We start from the raw sequence: 21,838 nt of genomic DNA, 5'->3' as shown, positions 1-21,838 counted from the left end.
ATTTGCAGGTGAGAGGAGAAGAGGAAGAACTAGTTATTGCTGAACTGATGGAACCGAAGAGATATTGGAAAGGAAGTTCGTTAATATACAGAAAGAGGTAGAGTCTGTGCATGAGTGTAGAATGACAAAATGTATGTATAGGGGTTTCAAAGCATCACTGACGAGCGTTTTGTGTATTTGTATGAAGTGGCTAATGTTGTGGAAGTTTTTGCAAGTGGGGTTCATCTACGGTTCATTAATTAAAGTGCGGATACATTAGTGACTTATGTTGTTCGTTTTCCATGAAGCCACCTCCGGCTAGGAAAAACTACTTAGAGTCATTAATAGATGATACAGACGTCATTGTGGAAATAGCGATGGAATTCATTATTACTGTCATTAAATTAACAGTGTCCCAGCATCTTTAGGGTCATTCGCTACTAGGGCTCTTTCGAAATTTCCTTCATGCAGGTGGTATTTCTAATTATTGCAGTCTACTGTGTGTGATATGTAGGCACAACTTTATAATAGAAACCATACCTAATCCTGATCCATCTCAACCTACCTCTTCCTTAGAAACCATACCTAATCCTGACCTATCTCGGCCTACCTCTTCCTTAGAAACCATACCTAATCCTGACCTATCTCAACCTACCTCTTCCTTAGAAACCAAACCTAATCCTGACCTATCTCAACCTACCTCTTCCTTAGAAACCATACCTAATCCTGACCTATCTCAACCTACCTCTTCCTTAGAAACCAAGCCTAATCCTGACGTATCTCAACCTACCTCTTCCTTAGAAACCATACCTAATCCTGATCTATCTCAACCTACCTCTTCCTTAGAAACCACACCTAATCCTGACCTATCTCGGCGTACCTCTTCCTTAGAAACCATACCTAATCCTGATCTATCTCAACCTACCTCTTCCTTAGAAACCATACCTAATCCTGACTTATCTCAGCCTACCTCTTCCTTAGAAACCATACCTAATCCTGATCTATCTCAACCTGCCTCTTCCTCAGAAACCATACCTAATCCTGATCTATCTCAACCTACCTCTTCTTAGAAACCGTCTAATCCTGATCTATCTCAACCTACCTCTTCCTTAGAAACCATGCCTAATCCTGATCTATCTCAACCTACTTCTTCCTCAGAAACCATACCTAATCCTGACCTATCTCAACCTACCTCTTCCTCAGAAACCATACCTAATCCTGACCTATCTCAACCTACCTCTTCCTTAGAAACCATAACTAATCCTGATCTATCTCAACCTACCTCTTCCTCAGAAACCATACCTAATCCTGACCTATCTCAACCTACCTCTTCCTTAGAAACCATAACTAATCCTGACCTATCTCAACCTACCTCTTCCTTAGAAACCATACCTAACCCTGCCCTATCTCAACCTACTTCTTCCTTAGAAACCATACCTAATCCTGACCTATCTCAACCTACCTCTTCCTTAGAAACCGTACCTAATCCTGACCTATCTCACCCTACCTCTTCCTTAGAAACCATACCTAATCCTGACCTATCTCAACCTACCTCTTCCTTAGCCAAAAACCCATCCATCCCCAACATTTATCAAAGAACTAAAACGTTTTACGATATCAGGTTGACACCTGGACATACACAGAAACAAACAAAGGCAGGTAAATACACATAGTCCGTCTAATTGCATTAGCGGAGATAAAACTTTTTATGGTGACACGTATTGTGGTAGACTTATCATTTGTATATTTTCCATGTTATTTTTGTTAGTAAACTGTTTGTTTTTGTTACCTTTTAATGGCGTTTTTATAGGAACGTATTTTTAGTACGTATAGGTTGAACTTCCTCATGTTCAAGAATTTAAACTATAAGACTTTAATTATTGATTTTAATAAATGACTTTAGTAGAGTAAGTTTTCTCGTCCATAATATTTTTTTTATGATGGAAGGTGTTCCTTTATATGAGTTTCTCATTTATACCCATTTCCTCATTTGCTGATGCAGGTATACTCGTATTTATGCACATACAAATACAAACATGCATTCATACTCATACACATACACAAACATTTATACATATACACTATATGTGTATGTATGCATGTATATGTATACATATATATATATAAATTTATATATATATATATATACAGTATATATATATATATATATATATATATATATATATATATATATATATATACATGCATAAATGTTAACAAACGCACCCAAATTCTCATGTTTTGCAAGAGGAGCTCACCTAATCAACTTTTAAAGTGACCTGCACTACGGTTAAAGGCAGAGCAACCCTACATCTTTGCGAGAACTTAATTACTGGGCTCTCAAGACCTTATATTAACTCAATAGACACAGGGAGGACCGAATTCTTACTCCTTAAGTCATTCATCTTCGAGTGATTCTGGAGCTTTAACTCGCAATCCGCGGAAGTGATAACAGAACTTTAGTTTCAGATTAATGTCAGATTAAATGGGATTTCTGAGCGACGTCGAAGACAGGTCGAAGAAGACTGTAAAATGTGGTCGAGGGGGTCCAATGGGATCGCTTGAAATGTGAGCGTCTGCATGAAAAATGGGCTCCGCCATCTTGAAGGAAGGCAATTGCCATTTGAAGATTTATGGAGGGGGATTCCAGAGGAAGTTTATTTGCTATTTTTTCTTCTTCTTTCCATTTCCAGGATGATTAGAGTAGTTCAGTGTCACGGAAATGCGGTGACGACGACATTAGGTTGTAATAATAGAGAATAGATTATAATTGAAAAGAATGGAGGTGACAAATGTTAACGTCGCGAAGAAAAATGTAATTGGTTCATTAAGTAGCGTTGTGTGTGATAGTGTGGGTCACAGGTCTCACTATTTTCGTGTCCCTGATGCATTCCCAGCCCAACGATAGTTATATTCCTTTATTCTGTTGATGCTGTTTGGCATCATACTTCGAAAATGGACTTGCTCTGTTGCCTTCGTTGTCCTTGCAAATGCCTTCGGCCCGCATGCGTCGAGCAGTGGGAGTTGGAGGAACTCCGCTACAAGATACACCGGCAGAGCCGCAGGAGAGTAGCCTTACTCCGCCTGCAGGAACGCCAGGAGGAGATGAAGAGGGAGAAGGAGCGAGAGGAGAGAAGGGTTCAAGAAAAGAGGCGTCTTCATCAGCAGTTTGGCCAGAGGTATGGAATCGACCGTACATCATTTTCCACTGATGACGGTGACTCGACACCTTGCGGTCATTCTTTCAAAGCTCACCTTCAGAGGCGCCCAAACCTCGCGCGAGAGTTTCAGGGTCCACGTGTTAGCGAGAGCTCTGTAGATGAGGCACCTGCCAGCGGTAAGGTTACTTACTCTCCAGTGGACTCGCTTGGTGTCAGTGAATTAGGTACAAGGGAGAGAAAGTTATCTGACACTTTCAGTCAGTCTAAGGTGTCTGATTCTGCCATCAGTTTGCATTCGCAAGAAGTGCTGGAGGCCCCTAGTTGCTCAAAAGCTAGCTCTAGTTCACCAAATCCGTGTTTCGAAGAATTAACCCCAGGCGACTCTGTCAAAAATCCTAGTCTCCGCATCCTCCCAGATTTGACTAGAGACGTAAAAGAAAGATGTGACTCTAAAGATAAGTTGATAGAACCTTCTGAAAAACCTGTGCGGCCAAAGTCCTTGCTTGGCCAAGTGATGGTACACCAGATGACAAACGGCAGAAGAAAGTCCTCTGGCATCGAGCTAGACGAGAGAGCCCCTGGCCAGAGGCACTCCCTGATGAGTTACAGAGACTGGCTGAAGGAGGGTCAGTCCAAGAGCGATTACCTCCAGCACCCCATGCGACCTCTCTCAAGCCTCTCCAGGTCCAGGTCGGAACCCAGACTCCCTCAGGCGAACGCGCGCCAGAAACTCACCGGCAACAACGAAAGAGCTCAAGCTAAGAAAGCACAAAAGCAGGCGATGACCAGGTACGAGACGCGCAGTCGCAGTGCCGGTCGAGCGCGGGATCACCACGAGAAAAGGTCGTCCTCGAAAAAGAGGGAAAAGTGGAAAGTGGAGAGGAAGTGCGCCGAAACGAGTTCGCGGACTTTGGAAAAGCGAATGTCTGTTGTAAGTGTGGAATTTCACTCAGATGTCTTAGACCGCAGAAAGGACCGTGGCCACCATTCGAGGGCCACTTCGAACCATGTCTCAAGGTCCCGAGGTCGACGTTCCGCAGGTAAGACTTAATATCATCAATTTAACTCACTATTGAGATGTTTTAATTTAGAATTGTTTCCTTTAACTGGCCTCTTTCTTTTCAGTATTATGTCATAAGGAAAGGATATCATTCCTTTAGATCACAGGGCCAGATTACCTCAATCCATCAATCAGCTATTCCATTAGAAAAGTTGAAGGTGTACAGTGTCCAATGCACTTAAAAGGCTATAAACATAATAATCCCCAATACAGAGAAAATTGTTTTACAGCCTGTTAAGTGACCTGTATAGAGATAAAAGTGAACGAAATCCTATGTATATATTTCAGGGTGCCATAGTGCAAAAATTCAAAAAGTTTATCCTTCAGAAAATAAGACTCATGAAATTTTAAGGTTTGGAGTCACCTTTGATTTCTGTTAGTTCTTTGTATATTGTCAGAATTCGGGTTATTTTTTCTTTTGATAAGTAAGTGTGATGTAAGTTTATTAAAGATTCCAGTTATGTTTACCTTTTTTAATGTTAACGAATATCAAGCTATTGTATACTAGAAGTATATCATGCATGAATTCTATAAATAGATAATCATGCAATTTGATTACATTTTTAGTTTTCTGTAAAACAAACTATTGTGCCGGCTTTGTGTGTCTGTCAGCACTTTTTCTGTCCGCCCTCAGATCTTAAAAGCTAATAAGGCTAGAGGGCTCTATATATTTTATTTAAAGTTAAAGTTAGCCATAATCGTGCTTCTGGGAACGATATAGGATAGGCCACCCCCGGGCCGTGGTTAAAGTTTCACGGGCCACGGCTCGTACAGCATTATACCGAGACCACCGAAAGATAGATCTATTTTCGGTGGCCTTGATTATACGCTGTAGCGGCTGTACAGCAAACTCGATTGCGCCGAAGAAACTTCGGCGCATTTTTTACTTGTTTAGTTTTAGCACCAGTGCATCTAAACAGTGGGTCCTGACACCTAAAAATCATGTTTATAGGTCTAAACTTTTACTATATTTATAAACCAAGGAATGGGATTATTTTCACGGACAGGAGTCTCTACAGTAAATATTTCTTTCGTAAATACTTAATGTTATTCGGATCCACTAATTGGGTCAAGGGTCTTACGATCTACTTCTCAACACGAAGTTAAGAGTTAAGATTCTCTGTTACGCAACGACTCTCAGTACCCGGTCACTTTTACTTTTTTTTTTTTTTTAACTTCCTGAGTGTCTGGGCTGTCCTGCGTAGGCTGATACTGTTATTTTGTTTGTCAGAGTTTGTCAGAGTTGTGGTACCAACACTGAATTTGACCGAATGAGGGTGAGTATTCCTACTGAAGTTAAAGAATGTTCTTTAAACTATCCGTAAAGAAATAGTGGAAAGAGATTTATCATTGTGTTGATTTTTGCATCATGAACTACTATGTAAGGCTACATAAACAATGATAAAGTTTCTGGGATAAGAACGTAGTTTATTGAATGTAAGTGACACAAATTTGAACATCCTCAATTTCACATAAACTCATTCATGTTTTTCTTGAACCACACAACTCATAAAGGAAGTTGGAACCTGAGTGTCCCTGTACCTAAGGCTTTTACTTGGGCAGGCTAACTGCCCAGCATACCAGCGAGTTTTACCTTGCTTCATTTATGATTGTGTGGTTCAGTTGGCAGCCCCCTGCCCTTCAAGAAAGATCTGGGTTCGATTCCGATGTGAGCCAGAAATTTATTTCTGTTCCACGTGTGATTGTGTGTTGATTATTTCTGTCACATTCACTCAGAAGGGATAATTGGAATGAAAAGCTGTCAAATGGTTCACTGCTAAGTAGTCAGTTAGCCTGCCCCGGTAAAAGCCTTAGGTACTTAGATCCCAACTTCTTTTATGACATGGGTGGTTCAGTTGGCAGCGCCCTTGCCTTTCAATTGAAAGACCTGGGTTCGATCCAGATGTGAGTTACAAATATACACACATATATATATATATATATATATATATATATATATATATATATATATATATATAATATATAATATATACATATATACTATATACATACATATATATGTATACAGTATATATGTATATAAATATTATATATATGTATATATATTTGTAACTCACATCGGGATCGAAGCCAGGTCTTTCAATTGAAAGGCAAGGGCGCTGCCAACTAAACCACCCACGTCATAAAAGAAGTTAAAACCTAAGTACCACTGTACCTAAGGCTTTTACCGGGGCAGGCTAACTGGCTACTTAGCAGTGAACCATTTGACAGCTTTTCATTCCAATTATCCCTTCTGAGTGAATATGAGAGAAATAATATAAAAGTTAAGTATACCTTAGTTTTGCCCGACCACTGAGCTGATTAACAGCTCTCTAGGGCTGGCTATTGAAGAATTAGACTTATTTTACGTGGCTAAGAACCAATTGGTTACCTAGCAACGGGACCTACAGCCTATTGTGGAATCTGAACCATGTTATAACGAGAAATGAATTTCTATCATCAGAAGTAAATTTCTCTAATTCTTCATTGGCCGGTCGGAGAATCGAACGCGGGCCCAGCAGAGTGCTAGCCGAGAACGATACAAACCCGTCCAATGAGGAATTAGAAATACTCAACATATATATATATATATATATATATATATATATATATATATATATATATATACTGTATATATATATATATATATATATATATATATATATATATATATATATATATATAGTCTGGTTAAATCTATAAAATCATATAAAATAAAAAAGAAAATTGGTTTTGTGTATATAGGGGAATTTTCCTTCGTAACATGTATGTACATTTAAACATACGAATAAAAATACAATGAAAACCAAATGACAGTGAGTCCTTCCCCATTCTTTCTTCTCTTGTGTTTAGAATTCTCCCCCTCTTTCTCCCTTCCTAAATTTTTCACGCCCCCCTTTTTTGTAACTAGATAACATTATCATTCTCTTCTCGCTTTCCCTGGTCTACCTACCTGCCTGACATTTGCACCTAAACTGTATTCTCCGTGATGTGTGGTGTAGCCATAAGAAACCTTTAGTGACATATAACATGCATCATTCTTTTTCTAAAGCGTTGATTTCGCTTCCCAGAAAAATGCAACTTACGGGAAGGTCATCAGGCCCCTGGGCCATATTTGGGGGATGAAAGAGTCCCCCTCTTCTTCTTCTTCTTCTTTTATCTTCTTCTCTCTCTCTTTCACTCTTTCATTCTTGTTTTCGTGTATATAATTTCATGTGTATGGAGCACTCCGTCTCCCCTTGATCCCGGGTTAAGGATTCATTCGGCAGTGCGCGTGCGCGGGCGGCATCAGATTTCGAGAACCCGTCTCCCGCCCAGAAATTCAAAGGTCTCGCTTTTGCCCGCCGTCTTGTAAGCCATTTGGAGGCGATATATAACGAGAGATAAAACGAAATGCGAGCATACATCAGGAAATATCTTCAGCTCAGAAAAGTAGTCGCGTCAGGGCGAGGTGGTGGATCCCGCCCCTGGACGTCTCCGGAATAAGGGTGATTTTTCTCCGGCCTTTCCACGTCCGCGTGCATTTCCCGTGCAGTTGGTGGCGTCGTTATCAGTGAAATAATAAGAACTACAATAACAAACAGTAATGACCCACGGCGCGCTTACAGTTCGCCCTCCCCACCTCCCCTCACCCCTCAACAATGTAACGCCTAAACCATCCCGAAGTGTTTCGGGGTTTGAGCATTTCGGCGGGCCTGCGACGTTTATGATTCCCCCCTTTGTCATGGGCGCGAAAGAATGGGCTGGGCGTGATGCAATAATCGCGTGCGTGCACGCGCGTATGCGTACGCACTTCCACAATGACCTAATCTATCTTTCGTTTATCATATGCGTACGTGGACGTGAGTTCGTGGTTGGAGATTAGTAATGTATGCATAGAGGCAAAATCGTACGTTTATTTAATAAATGGTAATATCATTGAGCTTTTGGGTCTGTTAATTGATTCATTTCGTGATATGAGCTGCCGGGATCATAATGATAGCCATAGACACCGAAAATAATAGCCCTCTAAATATTGATGCAAATTATTAAAAAACTTTATACAAAAATCATTTGTACACAGTTGTTCAAACATTCATGCATACCTCATAATGCTCTTACTCAAAATTTCAAATAGTCTTGACCAAAGTTAAAAACAACAATATTATATAGCAGTAATTTTGTATAGGGATTTAAATTTAACTGTATCAGTAGTCCTATGATATATGGTCTTCAGCAGGAAGAATACGGGAATGAATGAATAAATAGCTCCTTCGAGCTTCAATGCTCATTATTTGCACTCAGAGTGATGGGAAAATCAAAATGGGATTTGTTATGCTATGAACTGGCAGACTGCTAACAGTTGCATGCCGAATCCCAGTGACATTTTACAGGGGTTCTGGAAGAGAGTTGGGATTTTTCATGGGTTATTCCTAAGTTGCGTGAAGTCGAGCATCGTAAACGCTTTCGGGACGAGGCACAAAAACAATATAATAATACAAAGCAACAAATGCAGTTGTAACGCTTCAAAACAAATGAAGACAGTCGCTTCCTCTTGCACATCTCTGAATGCTTACATCTGGAGACAATGTCTACGGCCTGCTGGCCTAGTAACTCAGAAGTCTAAACATGGTATCTGCAACCCTTGGTAGTCTTCTTTTTCAGTTGGAGCAAGAGTCCGTGCTGGTATTATCCCTGTCTAATTTACAACGATCGAAAGAGGACGTTAAATTCAATTATTTTCGACCTTAACTGACGGGTTTGAATCGGTCTTTTTTTTTTTTTTTTTATATGGCCTAACACATCATTATATGAGGGCATGTTTGTGTTGTGTGTACAGCGTTATACTCTGTGAGCATGTACACACACACACACACACACATATTTTTTATTGCTTTTTTAGGCTGAAATATACTGTATATGTAGAATCTACTGGTCACTTTTACCAGACACATATGTAATTCTAATAGCCACAATGCCCTCTTAACTTCTCGAATTCTTCGCGCTTTTTTGGATATGTGACTGGTAAAAGTGACCAGTAGATTCTACATATATATTTCAGCCTAAAAAAGCAATAAAAACGATTGCCCACTTGGCTACGATGGTGAGGATGGGTCTATTCCAGCTCTAATAAATATATCTGAAAACGACAGGTATATGTATGTACGAGAGGTGATAGACTTTTATCCTTCTCGTAGCCAGGTCGGCAACGTGACCTCCCTTTGAATATGGAATTCGGGTTCGCTTCCCGCGACCGGCGTTCACTGGCTCTTCAATTTCTTTCGTTTGGATATATTCGGCTTCGTAGTTACAAGCATATCCAAAAAAGCGCGAAGAATTCGAGAAGTTAAGAGGGCATTGTGGCTATTAGAATTACACACATATATATATATATATATATATATATATATATATATATATATATATATATATATATATATATATATATATATATATATATATATATATATAAAGTTTGTATGTGTGTTTGTGTGTATATACAAATATATATAAATACATATATATATATATATATATATATATATATATATATATATATATATATATATATATATATATATAAAAGTATATATATATACACACATTGCCTGTACGTACATAATTTATGCAGTACAATAGACACCAGCTAAAAGGGAAGTAACTGTTTCTGACGGTCAGTTCTTAGTATAGATTTGGAAAGCTATGCCAAATTAATTTTTTTTTTTCGCAGAGAACTATTTCCTTCCGGCCTCTGCACCACATTCCTTTCAATCTAAGCTCTAGGGATGCCAAACTGTTAAAAGTTCATTTATTTACCAAAATACCTAACAGACTGTCGTTTCCTGTCTTGGTTACCCTAACATGCTCATTTCTTCTTCTTCTTCTTCTTCTTCTTCTTCTTCTTCTTCTTCTTCTTCTTCTTCTTCTTCTTCTTCTTCTTCTTCTTCTTATTATTATTATTATTATTATTATTATTATTATCATTATCATTATTATTATTATTATTATTATTATTTCGTCAAGCTTCAAGACTCATTGGAGGCATCTTGAACGATTTGTTCATGTTAGGTGAAAATTGTAGTAAGGTCATACATCTAAGATATTGGACAGCTAAGTTGAGAGACACCAAAGAGTATGGCTGAAAAAAAAAAAAAAAAATTAAAATATATATATATAATATATATATATATATATATATATATATATATATATATATATATATGACAGAGAGAGGGAGGCTGAGAGAGTCCAGAGAGAGAGAGAGAGAGAGAGAGAGAGAGATTATATATATGCACATGTGACAATACAGTTTTCAGGCAATGCTCCTACAATTTCATTTCTTTTTATCTTCAGAGCTGAAGTTTTTAAAGATATATGTCCATTGCCATTCACACACATATTTATAGAGCAAGAGATGCTGACCCATTCATGTATCTGGCTAGTGTGTGTAATTACAGATATGTTAAGAGCTTAAAGAAATGATAAGGTCAGAACCAGGGAAATAAACACTGGGATACATCCTCCTTAACCTTCCTTGACTCAGGGTGCCGCGTTCTGCTTGGCCCTGGGATCGGGTCGTACATAGAGCTAAAATGTGGCTTTGGTAATTAACAGGTAAATTATAAATCGAGCGAAGGGCACCGCGTCCCATTTGTGACGCATAATGCGTCGATAACCTCCGGAACTCTCCTGATCGTGTTCGATTCGGATCCCTGACAACTGAGCAGTATCTCATGGACGGCTTGTGAAACACCTCCCTTGCAGTATCTTTTTTAATATAGCTGAAAGTTTGTTGTAATTTGTTAAGGAAAATAAATGTGGAAGTTAGAACTTCTAATCAGAAACCTCGGCTTCCTAGTGCGGTCCATAAAATTGTTAATGAAGAGTTTGGGCTACATACGAATAGGCACTTATTACAGAATTTACGCACGTGCGAATTAGTCAGTTCGCGTATATAACGAAATTAAGCTTTTTCCCTAACAAGGGGTGTCCTCATAAAAAAAAAAAACTCAAGAGTCATGGTACTCTCATATTCTAACTGCTGAATTGTGGATGAACCCATGAACAGAAAATTTCCTCAACATTAGCACCTTCATAAACCGACTCATCATCAGTGCATCAAATCCCCTAAACACGTTATGAAGAAATTTTAGTTCCTCATTGGACGGGTGGGTATCGTTCTAAAGCACTCTGCTGGGCCCGCGTTCGATTCTCCGACCGGCCAATGAATACTTAATGGAATTTATTTCTGGTGATAGAAAATCATTTCTCGTTATGATGTTTTCTGGATTCACAATAAGCTGCAGGTAACCAATTGGTTCTTAGGCACGTAAAATAAATCTGATCCGGGAAGGGACAGCCCTAAAAAGAAAAGCTGTTAATCAGCTCAGTAGTCTGAATTGAACTAAGATGGGAACTTAACTTTTTTCCCTTGCTTCACCTGTTCTGTGAGTCACCTCTTGTCTTATCCTACCATTATATATTAGATTTTCTTCCTAATATATTTTTACGATTCAACTGCTTACATTCATTCACCATCTTGATATCCATTTGCCCAAGTCACATTGCTTTTAATCACGTTTACTCTTAATTTGCTCTTGCAAGAGCTTGCAAACTCTGTGTCTAGTTTTTGCAGTTTCTCTTCACTATCTCCAGCCAGTAATTATTAATCTCAGACATCAGTCATTTCACATTCCATTCGTACTTATTTTCTTATCCCGCCAGCCTTTGAAGATGTTTGTGCAGTCTTAAGAAGGAGAGAGAGAGAGAGAGAGAGAGAGAGAGAGAGAGAGAGAGGCGGGGGGACGGGAAGGGAAATGGTATAAAGATGAACTGTGTGCTTATTATGGGCCTAGGAAGAAGCCTAGAATGTAGTCAGAAAATAATTAATGTAGAGGAAGTTAGTATAGCTGAAAAAATGAATCAATGTTTGAGATGGCTGGGTTATGTGGTGAGATCCGGAAACGATAGCTCTTTGGTATAATGGCCTGAAAGAGGTGTTGAGTCTAGATGACCTTTAAGTCCAAGAAACGCGAGAGCGCTCACAAGACTGAAGTGGGTGACAGTGGGATTATATATATATATATATATATATATATATATATATATATATATATACATATATATATACATATACATATATAGATAGATATATACTATATATAAAAGGTATATGCACACTTGCATAAAAGGAACAACAGCAGGATGAAATATTAAATGAAGAGCAAGAGAAAGGAGAGTTGTAAAATAAACCGGCTGAGTCTTCTAGAACAAACAAATTTTTCCAAGTGAAAAATTGGTGTTCATTTATCGGAGAGGGCGTGCTCTCTGGTATTTTTTGTGTATTTTGTATTTTATAATGATGCATCTCTCTCTCTCTCTCTCTCTCTCTCTCTCTCTCTCTCTCTCTCTCTCTCTCAGTTCCATTCAAGACAGAAGAGGTTTCCTGAATGATGGTAATAGGGGACGCTGAATTACTATCGATTTTAGAAGCACTTTAATGCTCGGCTTCGTACGAAAACCCAGTGAAATTAGAAAGTACATTCTCTCTCTCTCTCTCTCTCTCTCTCTCTCTCTCTCTCTCTCTCTCTCTCTCTCTCTCTCTCAGCTGGAGCTCCAGTGAGTCTTCCCGATTAAACATTATGAAAAATTCTTAACCTTAGAGCACTTCCGTGAGCGAGGGCCCATAAGCTGACCGGGCCGAGAAGTTGCATGTATTCAGTTACTTCTCTGTCAAGAGTTGGGTCGACTTCGGACGAAGAGAGGCATTTAAGCATTTTTTCAAGAAGTCAGACATACAAGCAAGCAAAGAAACAACAAATCAACGCAGATAACAAACATGTAAACGGTCAGGAGTTGCCTTTATAAGAAAGAAATATCTGTCATATAATCAATCACTAGCTTTCCTTCATTCTTACGACATTTTTGTGTTCCTCTGGCCTAGACCTAGTGAGGGTATTTAGGTATCTCGTCAAGTTGGCATTTATTCTTAAGAAATGCAAGTTCACCTGATGCATTTCTTTATATATAAAAATCTACTTATATCGAAGAGTAAGTTAAAATATTACAATTACTTATAGTACTTTTGTATTTACCATGAAACAAGGAGCTGATATATTTCCTTACCGAGAATTAAGCTCTTGAAAACAATATTTTTTACCCGGTGTGATTGATGCCATGATTTCCGTGTAATATACTAAGCGGTTTGTTACCCCTCGCCAAGACATTCTTCGCGTTCCTTGGGATAAGAAAGAATGCGCAAGAGCGTGGGGGGCGCTCAAGAGCATAATTACTCATATTACACATCCTCAAACCATGAGCGAACGACTTCTTTTATACAATATTTGAATAATTTTAGGGGCTTTGTACGGTCTAAATTCAACCTGGGGAAATAATAATTTAGTTGTTAACCAGAAGTAATGTTTCCAAAGTATAGTACTGTTGTTATGTGCTTGGGATGGATTTGGTGTCTTATTGTGGCACATTTTCCATCGCATCTGATCCATTCACGTCGTTCTATTTCACACAACCTCGATACAGCCATTACGTTGCTCCTCAAATTAGGAGTTTAAAGTTAACATAAGGCAGATATCACCCTGTTTAGCGACGAACCTGCTGGTGGTGGTAAAGGTTGGAGTTTTCGCTCGAGTTATTATTATTATTATTATTATTATTATTATTATTATTATTATTATTATTATTATTATTCCCTTTCGTACTCTGTTGGTTTCTCGTTATGGCTTGTGATCTTTCGCCTATAACACCACGCTCCCAAATACTGCTGCCAGACTCTAGGCACTGATTTTTGGGATGCGGTTGATAGGCCTATGACCATGAACCCACCCCCTCCCCAACATTTTTATGATTGTTTGGATTTTTTTATTTTTTCAACGATTATGTTAATATGCTTTGATGTTTACAGGTAACAAAACTTAGTGCTTAATTATGAATATCAGCGCTAGGGTAACGAGTATTGCCATTAGTACTACTGCTACTGACAATTGCTCTTATTCACCAATGCCGTCAATCTTAAACAAACACCTGGATGTTGTGACGCCAATTTTAATAGCCACTAATCAGTCTTAAACAAACTTACTATGTGAGTAAGTAGTCGGACAAGATTAGTTCAACCTTCGTCATATTATAATCACCTCGATTTTAATGATCAAGTATTGGGCTTTGGACCAAGGTATCGGAAAGCTGGAGAATAATCCAGTTTCGGATCAAGGGTTGTATCTTAGGAAGGTTCTAGACGACCATTTTTTTTTTTCGCAGACATTTGCGTTGTGCAAAAATAAAATAAATAGATAAGAATATCGTCTAGGATGCATGCTGAAGGCTTCTTGCACATTATTGACGCAAAATTCCTGAAACAAAATTATGCGTTGTCTGAATGTGATACAGGGCAAGTTACTGACTTTGGTAGCCCAGTATTAACCCAGATGTATCCACCTAAGCGCCACCTCCGAAGTGCTAGTACTAAACATAGCGGAAAGCAGCGCAATAGAGGAGATGAGTTGGGTGTGAGAAATGTGGGAAATGGGAAATGGGATAGATCTGTGGGTGTGGGGAGTCAAGGAGGCGTGCAGGTGTGGGAAGGCGGGACATATGTACTCGAAGACGGTCAAGTGTCAGGTGAGTCGCTTGAGCAAAAAAAACTAGTGTAATCGAATGAGCAAAATAGCTGTTAAACCTAGGCTCTAGAACCTCCGTAGGTTATAAGTTTTAGCGGATGCATGACCACCTCTGAATGCTATCAACACCAATTCTCCCATTGCTAATGTTCGCGTATAATACCGTTCTCTTCAAAACAGGCATCATAACTATATTTGATAATCTTCAAAGTTTAATCCTGTATGCCCAGCTCCCTTTATCTCCAGTGACCACAGCTCGGAATAGCTTGTATTTCGCACCAGGATATTGAAGACCGGCTTCCAATGACCGTCGAAGAAGTAAATCTGCGAAATTGGGGTTGTTTGGGAAGGGGGAGGAGGTTGGCAATTTCAAGGCAATGATTGAATGTTATTGCATCCATGTTGTGGATAAGAGCAGTCCGAAATCTTCGGCTCAGTGTGTCATATTCCTCATAAAGGCCACCGTTTTCACCGGAAGGTAATATCACATGAGAAAAAAATGAATCTGAATTGTCATTATCTATATACTGGCTTATGAAGGAAATATGTATGGGGACATGTGTCAGACTGGCAGCAGAGATGCTGATTCCCATATAACAGAATTTTTTTCTCATTAGAGGTAAATGCTTTTCTCTCATTTACCTTTCAGTGAACATCAGTAAGTATATATCACATAAAGTATATATCACATGAAAAATATTTGCACAAAACACATAAAATCCACGCACATATATATACGTATACAGTACTAATATATATATATATATATATATATATATATATATATATATATATATATATATATATATATATATATATATATATATATATATATATATATATATATATATATATATATATATATATATATATATCACTGACTGTACATTTGTACACAATATTTGTAATGTTTACTTAGTGTCTTTCAGAAAATCATTCATTTTATGGTATTTAGTGGGGAAGGGCTAATTGTTTGCTCTTGATGCATTCTGAAACGTATAACGTAAAACTTACTACGGGGAAGGTGTGCTAGCAGGAGGAGCCTAGACCCATGTTTTTGGCACGTCGCCGAAAACGTCATATCTTGGCTTGAGCAGTAATCCTAAGTTAATTGTCTTGAATTGCTCAGCAGTTCCGTACATTTCAATCCAGTCGAAAATGTTTTGGGGTGCTGTGACCATAGAAAACACAGTGGCTCGTATCCAGAAATCATACGACGGTTCGTTGTATGCGATCGTCATGGTGTTGCCGTATCCAGAAACCATACGATCATACGCAGGCATTCGCATTTAACAATGTAATTTTGGAACCATGGTGAAGGAGGCGTCGCATGGGTACCCCCTTGCGATGGCAGAATTGAGAGAATGTAAATTTCAACTCTGCATCAAAATACGTTTGCCAAAGTGATTTATCTACGATGTCTATCGAAAATATGAAACATTTTGTGGTAAAAAGACCTGAATAACAGCACAACAAAGGTCTTGAAAAGAATACTTTTAAGAAGTCTTTGCCTGCCGACGACGGATGAATTCGAGCTCATCGTAACAAGGCTGGTATCCAGAAACCATGCGATCGCATTTGTCAATACGAAGGCGATCGCGGTTGTATGGTCCCAAACGAAGAACTATCGTGGTATCCAGAAATCATACGACGGCCTCAACTCCATCGCATCGCATCGCTGGTTAAGCAGGTTTACCAACATATGCGGTTACTGGGAATGAAATGCCTGGAATCGATGATTACAAGGCTGTATCAGTATCATAGGCAATTTCTTTTATTACAGTGATATTGAATTAATATGTCCTTATGTCTTTATTATTTATTAGAAAAAGATACTGCATATCTGTAGTATATTTTTTTTACTTGATATTTGCTGTCCTGGTTCCGCGCGAAAATGTAAACAAAGTCGGGAAATACGCAAGCAAACAAACAGGAATATGGAGCGTGCACCCACAATAGCTGATTCTCAGCGTTTAATGCTTCTTAATTTAATAAAGGAGCATGAGAATGTGATCACCGACCGATCTACAGGAAGCAGAACTCTGGAAAAAACCGTGAGGGGTCGTGGGAAGATGTAACACTAGTTTAACGCCATGTATCCTGACCAACCTCCTCGTTCATCAATGCAGTCAAGCGCTGTTTCGACCATGTAAACCGCAGGTAAGAAAGCATTTTTGTTTTGTAATTGTAGTCAGGGCAACTTTAGGCTGCTGTGAGCAAAATGGTGTGTAAACTACCAGTTAGGTTAAAAGAAACTTAGGCTATGAAAGGCCTAGGCTTGTGCTGCCTGTTAAATTGTTAATAATAATCACATCAGGCTAGCCTAGCCTAGCTTATCCAAGGGAACACCAGTTTATCATCTAAAGCTATTATATTATATAAATATATTCATCTTCAAATAAATAGAATGGAACATATTAGAATAGGTTAAGTAAGGTTAGTCTAACCAAATCATAGGGGGTCTGAGGGGGCATAGCCCCCAGCTAAATAAGCAGGGGTGCTCAAGGAGAGGTTAGGTCAGTAATGTCCAGCTTATTACAAAAGCAGTTGGTGTATCAGGCATTAGGTTTGTATAATTTGACGTGAATTTGTAACTATTAATGTCTTTTATTAGGAAATTTGGGTAATATTCTAATTTAGGTTCAGAATAGCTATGTGGAGGGTCTTACAATTTATTTTCATGGTGGATAGAAGGGCTGGAGCACACAGTAGTATTATCGTATTGTTAATGGGTAGATTTGCAAGTAAACTAAGCATTCATTAGCTTACAGCCAGTTTATTCGTATTTTAAAAAGTGATGGTAAAACTTTGGCTATTTTTCTTATGGGTATACGAGGTTTTCCAAATTATAAAACTGTTTTAACGTGTGATACCTGCTTGCAAACTAGGCTAAATGATTGTTTTTAATAAAAGTTCAGGCTGACATTTGAGATCTTGGCTGTTGTCTGCAGGTGGTCAAATGATTTGGAGTAGGATGACACCTGAAATAGGGTAGCCTTTTTTTTTAAGTTGAGTTCACACGTAAGCTAGCATGTCTGAAGCCTGCATAATGCCTACCAGTATGCAAGGCTACGATACATTGTGGCAGGTATGTGAACTGCTTAGGCTAGACTATATTAGCTTAGGTGGTATTATTATGCTTTATAATGTGCAGCTCACTTTTCCAGCCACACAAAGCTCACCTTATTTTCTTAAGTGCTCATTAATATTTGTGTAAATGCTTGAATGACATTTCTTATGAATTCAAACATGCGATAGATGTTTTAACTTATTATTCTGGAGGTGGAAGAGAAGTACACAGGACGGTAGGTTTTTTGTTATATTTTGAAATTTCATTGCAATCCGTTTTTAAAGTCACAGTCGTTAGAATAAATTAGAAAACCAATGGGGAAACATATTTTTATTCTAATATATTTTTTTTTATTTACTAGAGTGAAGCAGGTAGATGCTGCCATCAAGAAGAATTTATGCAGAACTGGTGATGGTCCTCCACCATTTCTTCGAAAGTCTTCTGAAGAGTTTGTCATAGCTGCATCACTGATGACAGAAGAATTAACCATGGACAAGATGTGATTGAAACATTTCATCAAGTTGATGAAACAGAAGAGCCCATACGTGATGTTACAATAAGTAAGTGCTCTGATGTTTTCAAGAATGAAATATATAAACTAGTGAACCCTTCAACTTCTTGATGGCCATTACACTCTTCCTGTCAGGAAAGTTTGTAATGCCTTTGGGGAAAGCAAAATGGTTATGTTTTTATTATTGATGGCTGGGTTTAAGATAACATTTTAATGCTGTGTGACCCTAAAGGTTCCAGCACTTGTATACTCAGTTCAGAAGTGTGAACGCTTAGTTGGAAGGTCATGTGAATATGTTGATTTGCCAGATTTCAGTAAAGCTTTTAAAATCACGGGTAGGCCTCTTAAATAGCTTACTATTTAGTGCCCAAAAGATTTTATAGCCTAGCATCTTTCACTGTTTTGCACATATTTAAGCCTAGAAGCAATACTGTGCTAGAAGATGGTGTAATTAATGAAGTATCTAATGCAACACAAGTAATTTTAGCAATTTTTCAATATATATATGTATATAATTGTATAATAATATGTATGTAATGTATATATATATGTATACATATATGTATATGTATATGTATATATATATATATATATATATATATATATATATATATATATATATATATATATATATATATATATATATATATATATATATATATATATATATATGTATGTGTGTGTGTGTGTGTGCTGCAGAAGAGATTTACATCTAAGGTGCAGTAGATCAATTATTTATTTATTTACTTATTATTTTCAGGTATAACGGAGCCACTGCTTTTAACCTCAGCACAATTAGAAAGTGGTGTTTCTTCTACAATACAATCAAGATCAACTTAAAGATTGCCCTCGCCTTCTGCAGGACACTGGCTCTTGCGTTGGCAGCCTGTTATGATATAATTCTTAAACTAGTGTTTCTGAATAATTTGTATTAGACATCATAAGTGAAGTTCTAAATAATGGTGTTCTGATTTGACCTGAAGCACAGTTGTATTCAAATATTTTATCACCATTTTTATCTTGCAAGTACAACAGTCATGTCTTTCTCAAGGTGTCAGATTGACAACTATGGTAAGAGTTCCTGAATAAATCTTATGTAAAAAATATTTATCCTTTATCCTTTCAGTCAATTCTAGTAATCTAGAATGAATTACTTCTTTTTAACCCTAGATTGCTTTTGCCATTGAATATTTTTTTCAGGATGAACCAAAAAATAAATAAATCCATTAGTGTTCCTTTTTAAAGGCAAACATATAAGTTATATTTTCATATTTCATTAAGTCAATAAGAAGTATATTTTCATTTTCTTGGTATCGGGTACAATTTACCATGCACATACAGCTGCTAGCTTTCTGACAAAAGCATTCTTGGTTTAATGTGTTGCCACTATCCAGTTCAATATTTAAAGGGTTCTTAAATGATGCAATCAAGTGATAAGATTATAGATTTATTGTTATTAAAAGTGCAAGTCACCAGAACTGAAGGTTCCTTGCACTGTAAGCAAAACAGCTGCAATATCATCCTAGGTGCATTTTTGGGATGTACAAAATTTGGAAAAATATACTTTAAACCTAATTAACACAAAACAAATACATAATCTCTCAACCTACAAAAAAAACTGTCAATAATGTGGGTCCTACGTTGAGCTTCTTGGATATTGTCAGCCCTTTCAATGATACCCACATCAGGTTCATCAGCATCATCCAATTCAAGATTTTCTTCATCCTGTAAAGGTATTTTGTTTGTTATGGCACAAATATGAAGGACTGCACAAGCAATTATTATGTTCTTGGTGTTATTCAACTTTGTTCTAACTGGTATTGATAACTGCAACCTTTTTTTTTATAAAGTAGTCCTATGGCACGTTCTATAAGATTGCGAGTTTTGATGTGCGCAGCATTATAACGTCTTTCTTTGTGTGTATTAACAAGAAATGGTATCATTATATAAGAATGGCATGGATAACCACTGTCTCCCAACAAAAGCCTCTATGCATGCCCGATTCTAGGCTCTGTGTGCTAGTCTTGAGGTAGAAAATATTTTGGAGTCATGAGTAATGAACCCTAAGCCCATGAGATCTACCTGTGGCCTAAAAACAATAAAGAATTCTAAATTAGCGTGTCAAGAAAATGCATTTCCACATCCTCCAAATTAGCTTTATGAAAAAAAATATATATATTAACATCCTCCATGTAAGGGTTGTTTGTACAGTATTTCTCCAATTTTGCCTATCACTAAAATTACATCACCCAACATAGCTCTTTCCAAAAATGAATCATGCCATCCTCCACATAACATATTTTTATATTCACTAGGCTAGGAATGGCAATTGGTAAAATTCTAGTTTACTTATGGATGCATATTTAAGTCAGGAGGGGTCCAGGGTGAAGCCCCCGGGTCTAGGAAAGGAACAGGATTCTAAGTTGGGTTAGGTATCTGGCTATTAGCCTAAAGGAAATACTGAAAATTCCTTAATAAATATATCAGCGCAGAGAGCGACAAGAGATGCTTCTCTCCGTAACTAAACTAGAACTTTATATATATAGCCTGTCATGCATCAGTAATTTGGCTTGTATTTGGCAATTCACTGCCTGTGAAAGCCATCGGCAATCCATATAGGTAGCCACTACCTTAGGCAATTAGCATCATACTTTTCTTAAAAGGCTTGGGCAATCTCATTTTCGCATCACATGCAACCTAGCCTAGTAATTTACACCGCACCATATACTTTCTAATTTCCTTATTATAAACAGCCTCCTACATGGAATTTCACGGTTGCATCACCTAGTAGTCTCCCTGTGAGGAGCTTCAGTGGCTATACTGATTTCAACTTTCTTGGGCAATATAACACTAACATATTAAGATTTCTAGATGTATACTAATTAAATACGTAATTTTGTATTGAAAAGGAAACTCTAAACACGTCAACGAAGCCTATTTTGAAGGAAAAGAATTCCAACAGAGGGTGGCTGCCTGCCGTTGTTTTTGTTACGATGAGCTCGAATTCATCCGTCGTCGGCAGGCAAGGACAGGCCAAGACTTCTTAAAGTATTCTTTTCAAGACCTTTGTTGCGTTGTTATTCAGGTCTTTTCACCACAAATTGTTTCATATTTTCAATAGACATTGTAGATAAATCACTTTGGCGCACGTATTTTGAAGCAGAGTTGAAATTTACATTCTTTCAATTCTGCCATCGCAGGGGGTACCCATGCGACGCCTCCTTCACTATGGTTCCAACATTACATTGTCAAATGCGAATGCTTTGCGTATGTTCGCATGGTTTCTGGATACGGGCAACACCATCGCGATCGCATACAACGAACCGTCGTATGATTTCTGGATACGAGCACAAAAACAACCACACTCAGGCACCTCTGTTCGAATTATTTTCCTTCAAAATAGGCTTCGTTGACGTGTTTGGAGTTTCCTTTTCTATACAAAAT

At 37.8% G+C, this 21,838-nt stretch overlaps 2 protein-coding genes and 1 long non-coding RNA gene across 3 annotated transcripts; all 3 read left to right on the top strand.

Moving 5' to 3' along the window:
- The first annotated feature begins 1,097 nt into the window (after positions 1–1,097).
- Positions 1,098–2,677, top strand: LOC136849465 (mucin-21-like). The gene is made up of 2 exons (XM_067122814.1): positions 1,098–1,638; positions 2,673–2,677. Exons 1-2 carry the CDS (start codon positions 1,098–1,100, stop codon positions 2,675–2,677), a joined length of 546 nt encoding a protein of 181 aa, XP_066978915.1.
- Positions 2,678–2,934: 257 nt separating this feature from the next.
- Positions 2,935–15,103, top strand: LOC136849464 (serine/arginine-rich splicing factor 4-like). The gene is made up of 3 exons (XM_067122813.1): positions 2,935–4,180; positions 14,584–14,814; positions 14,994–15,103. Exons 1-3 carry the CDS (start codon positions 2,935–2,937, stop codon positions 15,101–15,103), a joined length of 1,587 nt encoding a protein of 528 aa, XP_066978914.1.
- A 1,354-nt stretch (positions 15,104–16,457) lies between these two features.
- LOC136849591 (uncharacterized) lies at positions 16,458–19,515 on the top strand. Its single transcript, XR_010856331.1, has 3 exons — positions 16,458–16,973; positions 18,245–18,443; positions 19,155–19,515. It is a non-coding gene; the product is annotated as an uncharacterized lncRNA (long non-coding RNA).
- The last annotated feature ends 2,323 nt before the right edge of the window (positions 19,516–21,838 follow it).

Source organism: Macrobrachium rosenbergii, chromosome 21 (assembly GCF_040412425.1).
Source record: "Macrobrachium rosenbergii isolate ZJJX-2024 chromosome 21, ASM4041242v1, whole genome shotgun sequence".
NCBI classification, from domain to species: domain Eukaryota; kingdom Metazoa; phylum Arthropoda; class Malacostraca; order Decapoda; family Palaemonidae; genus Macrobrachium; species Macrobrachium rosenbergii.
Note: the sequence above shows the minus strand (reverse complement) of the source record. Positions and strands in the feature narration are given on the sequence as shown.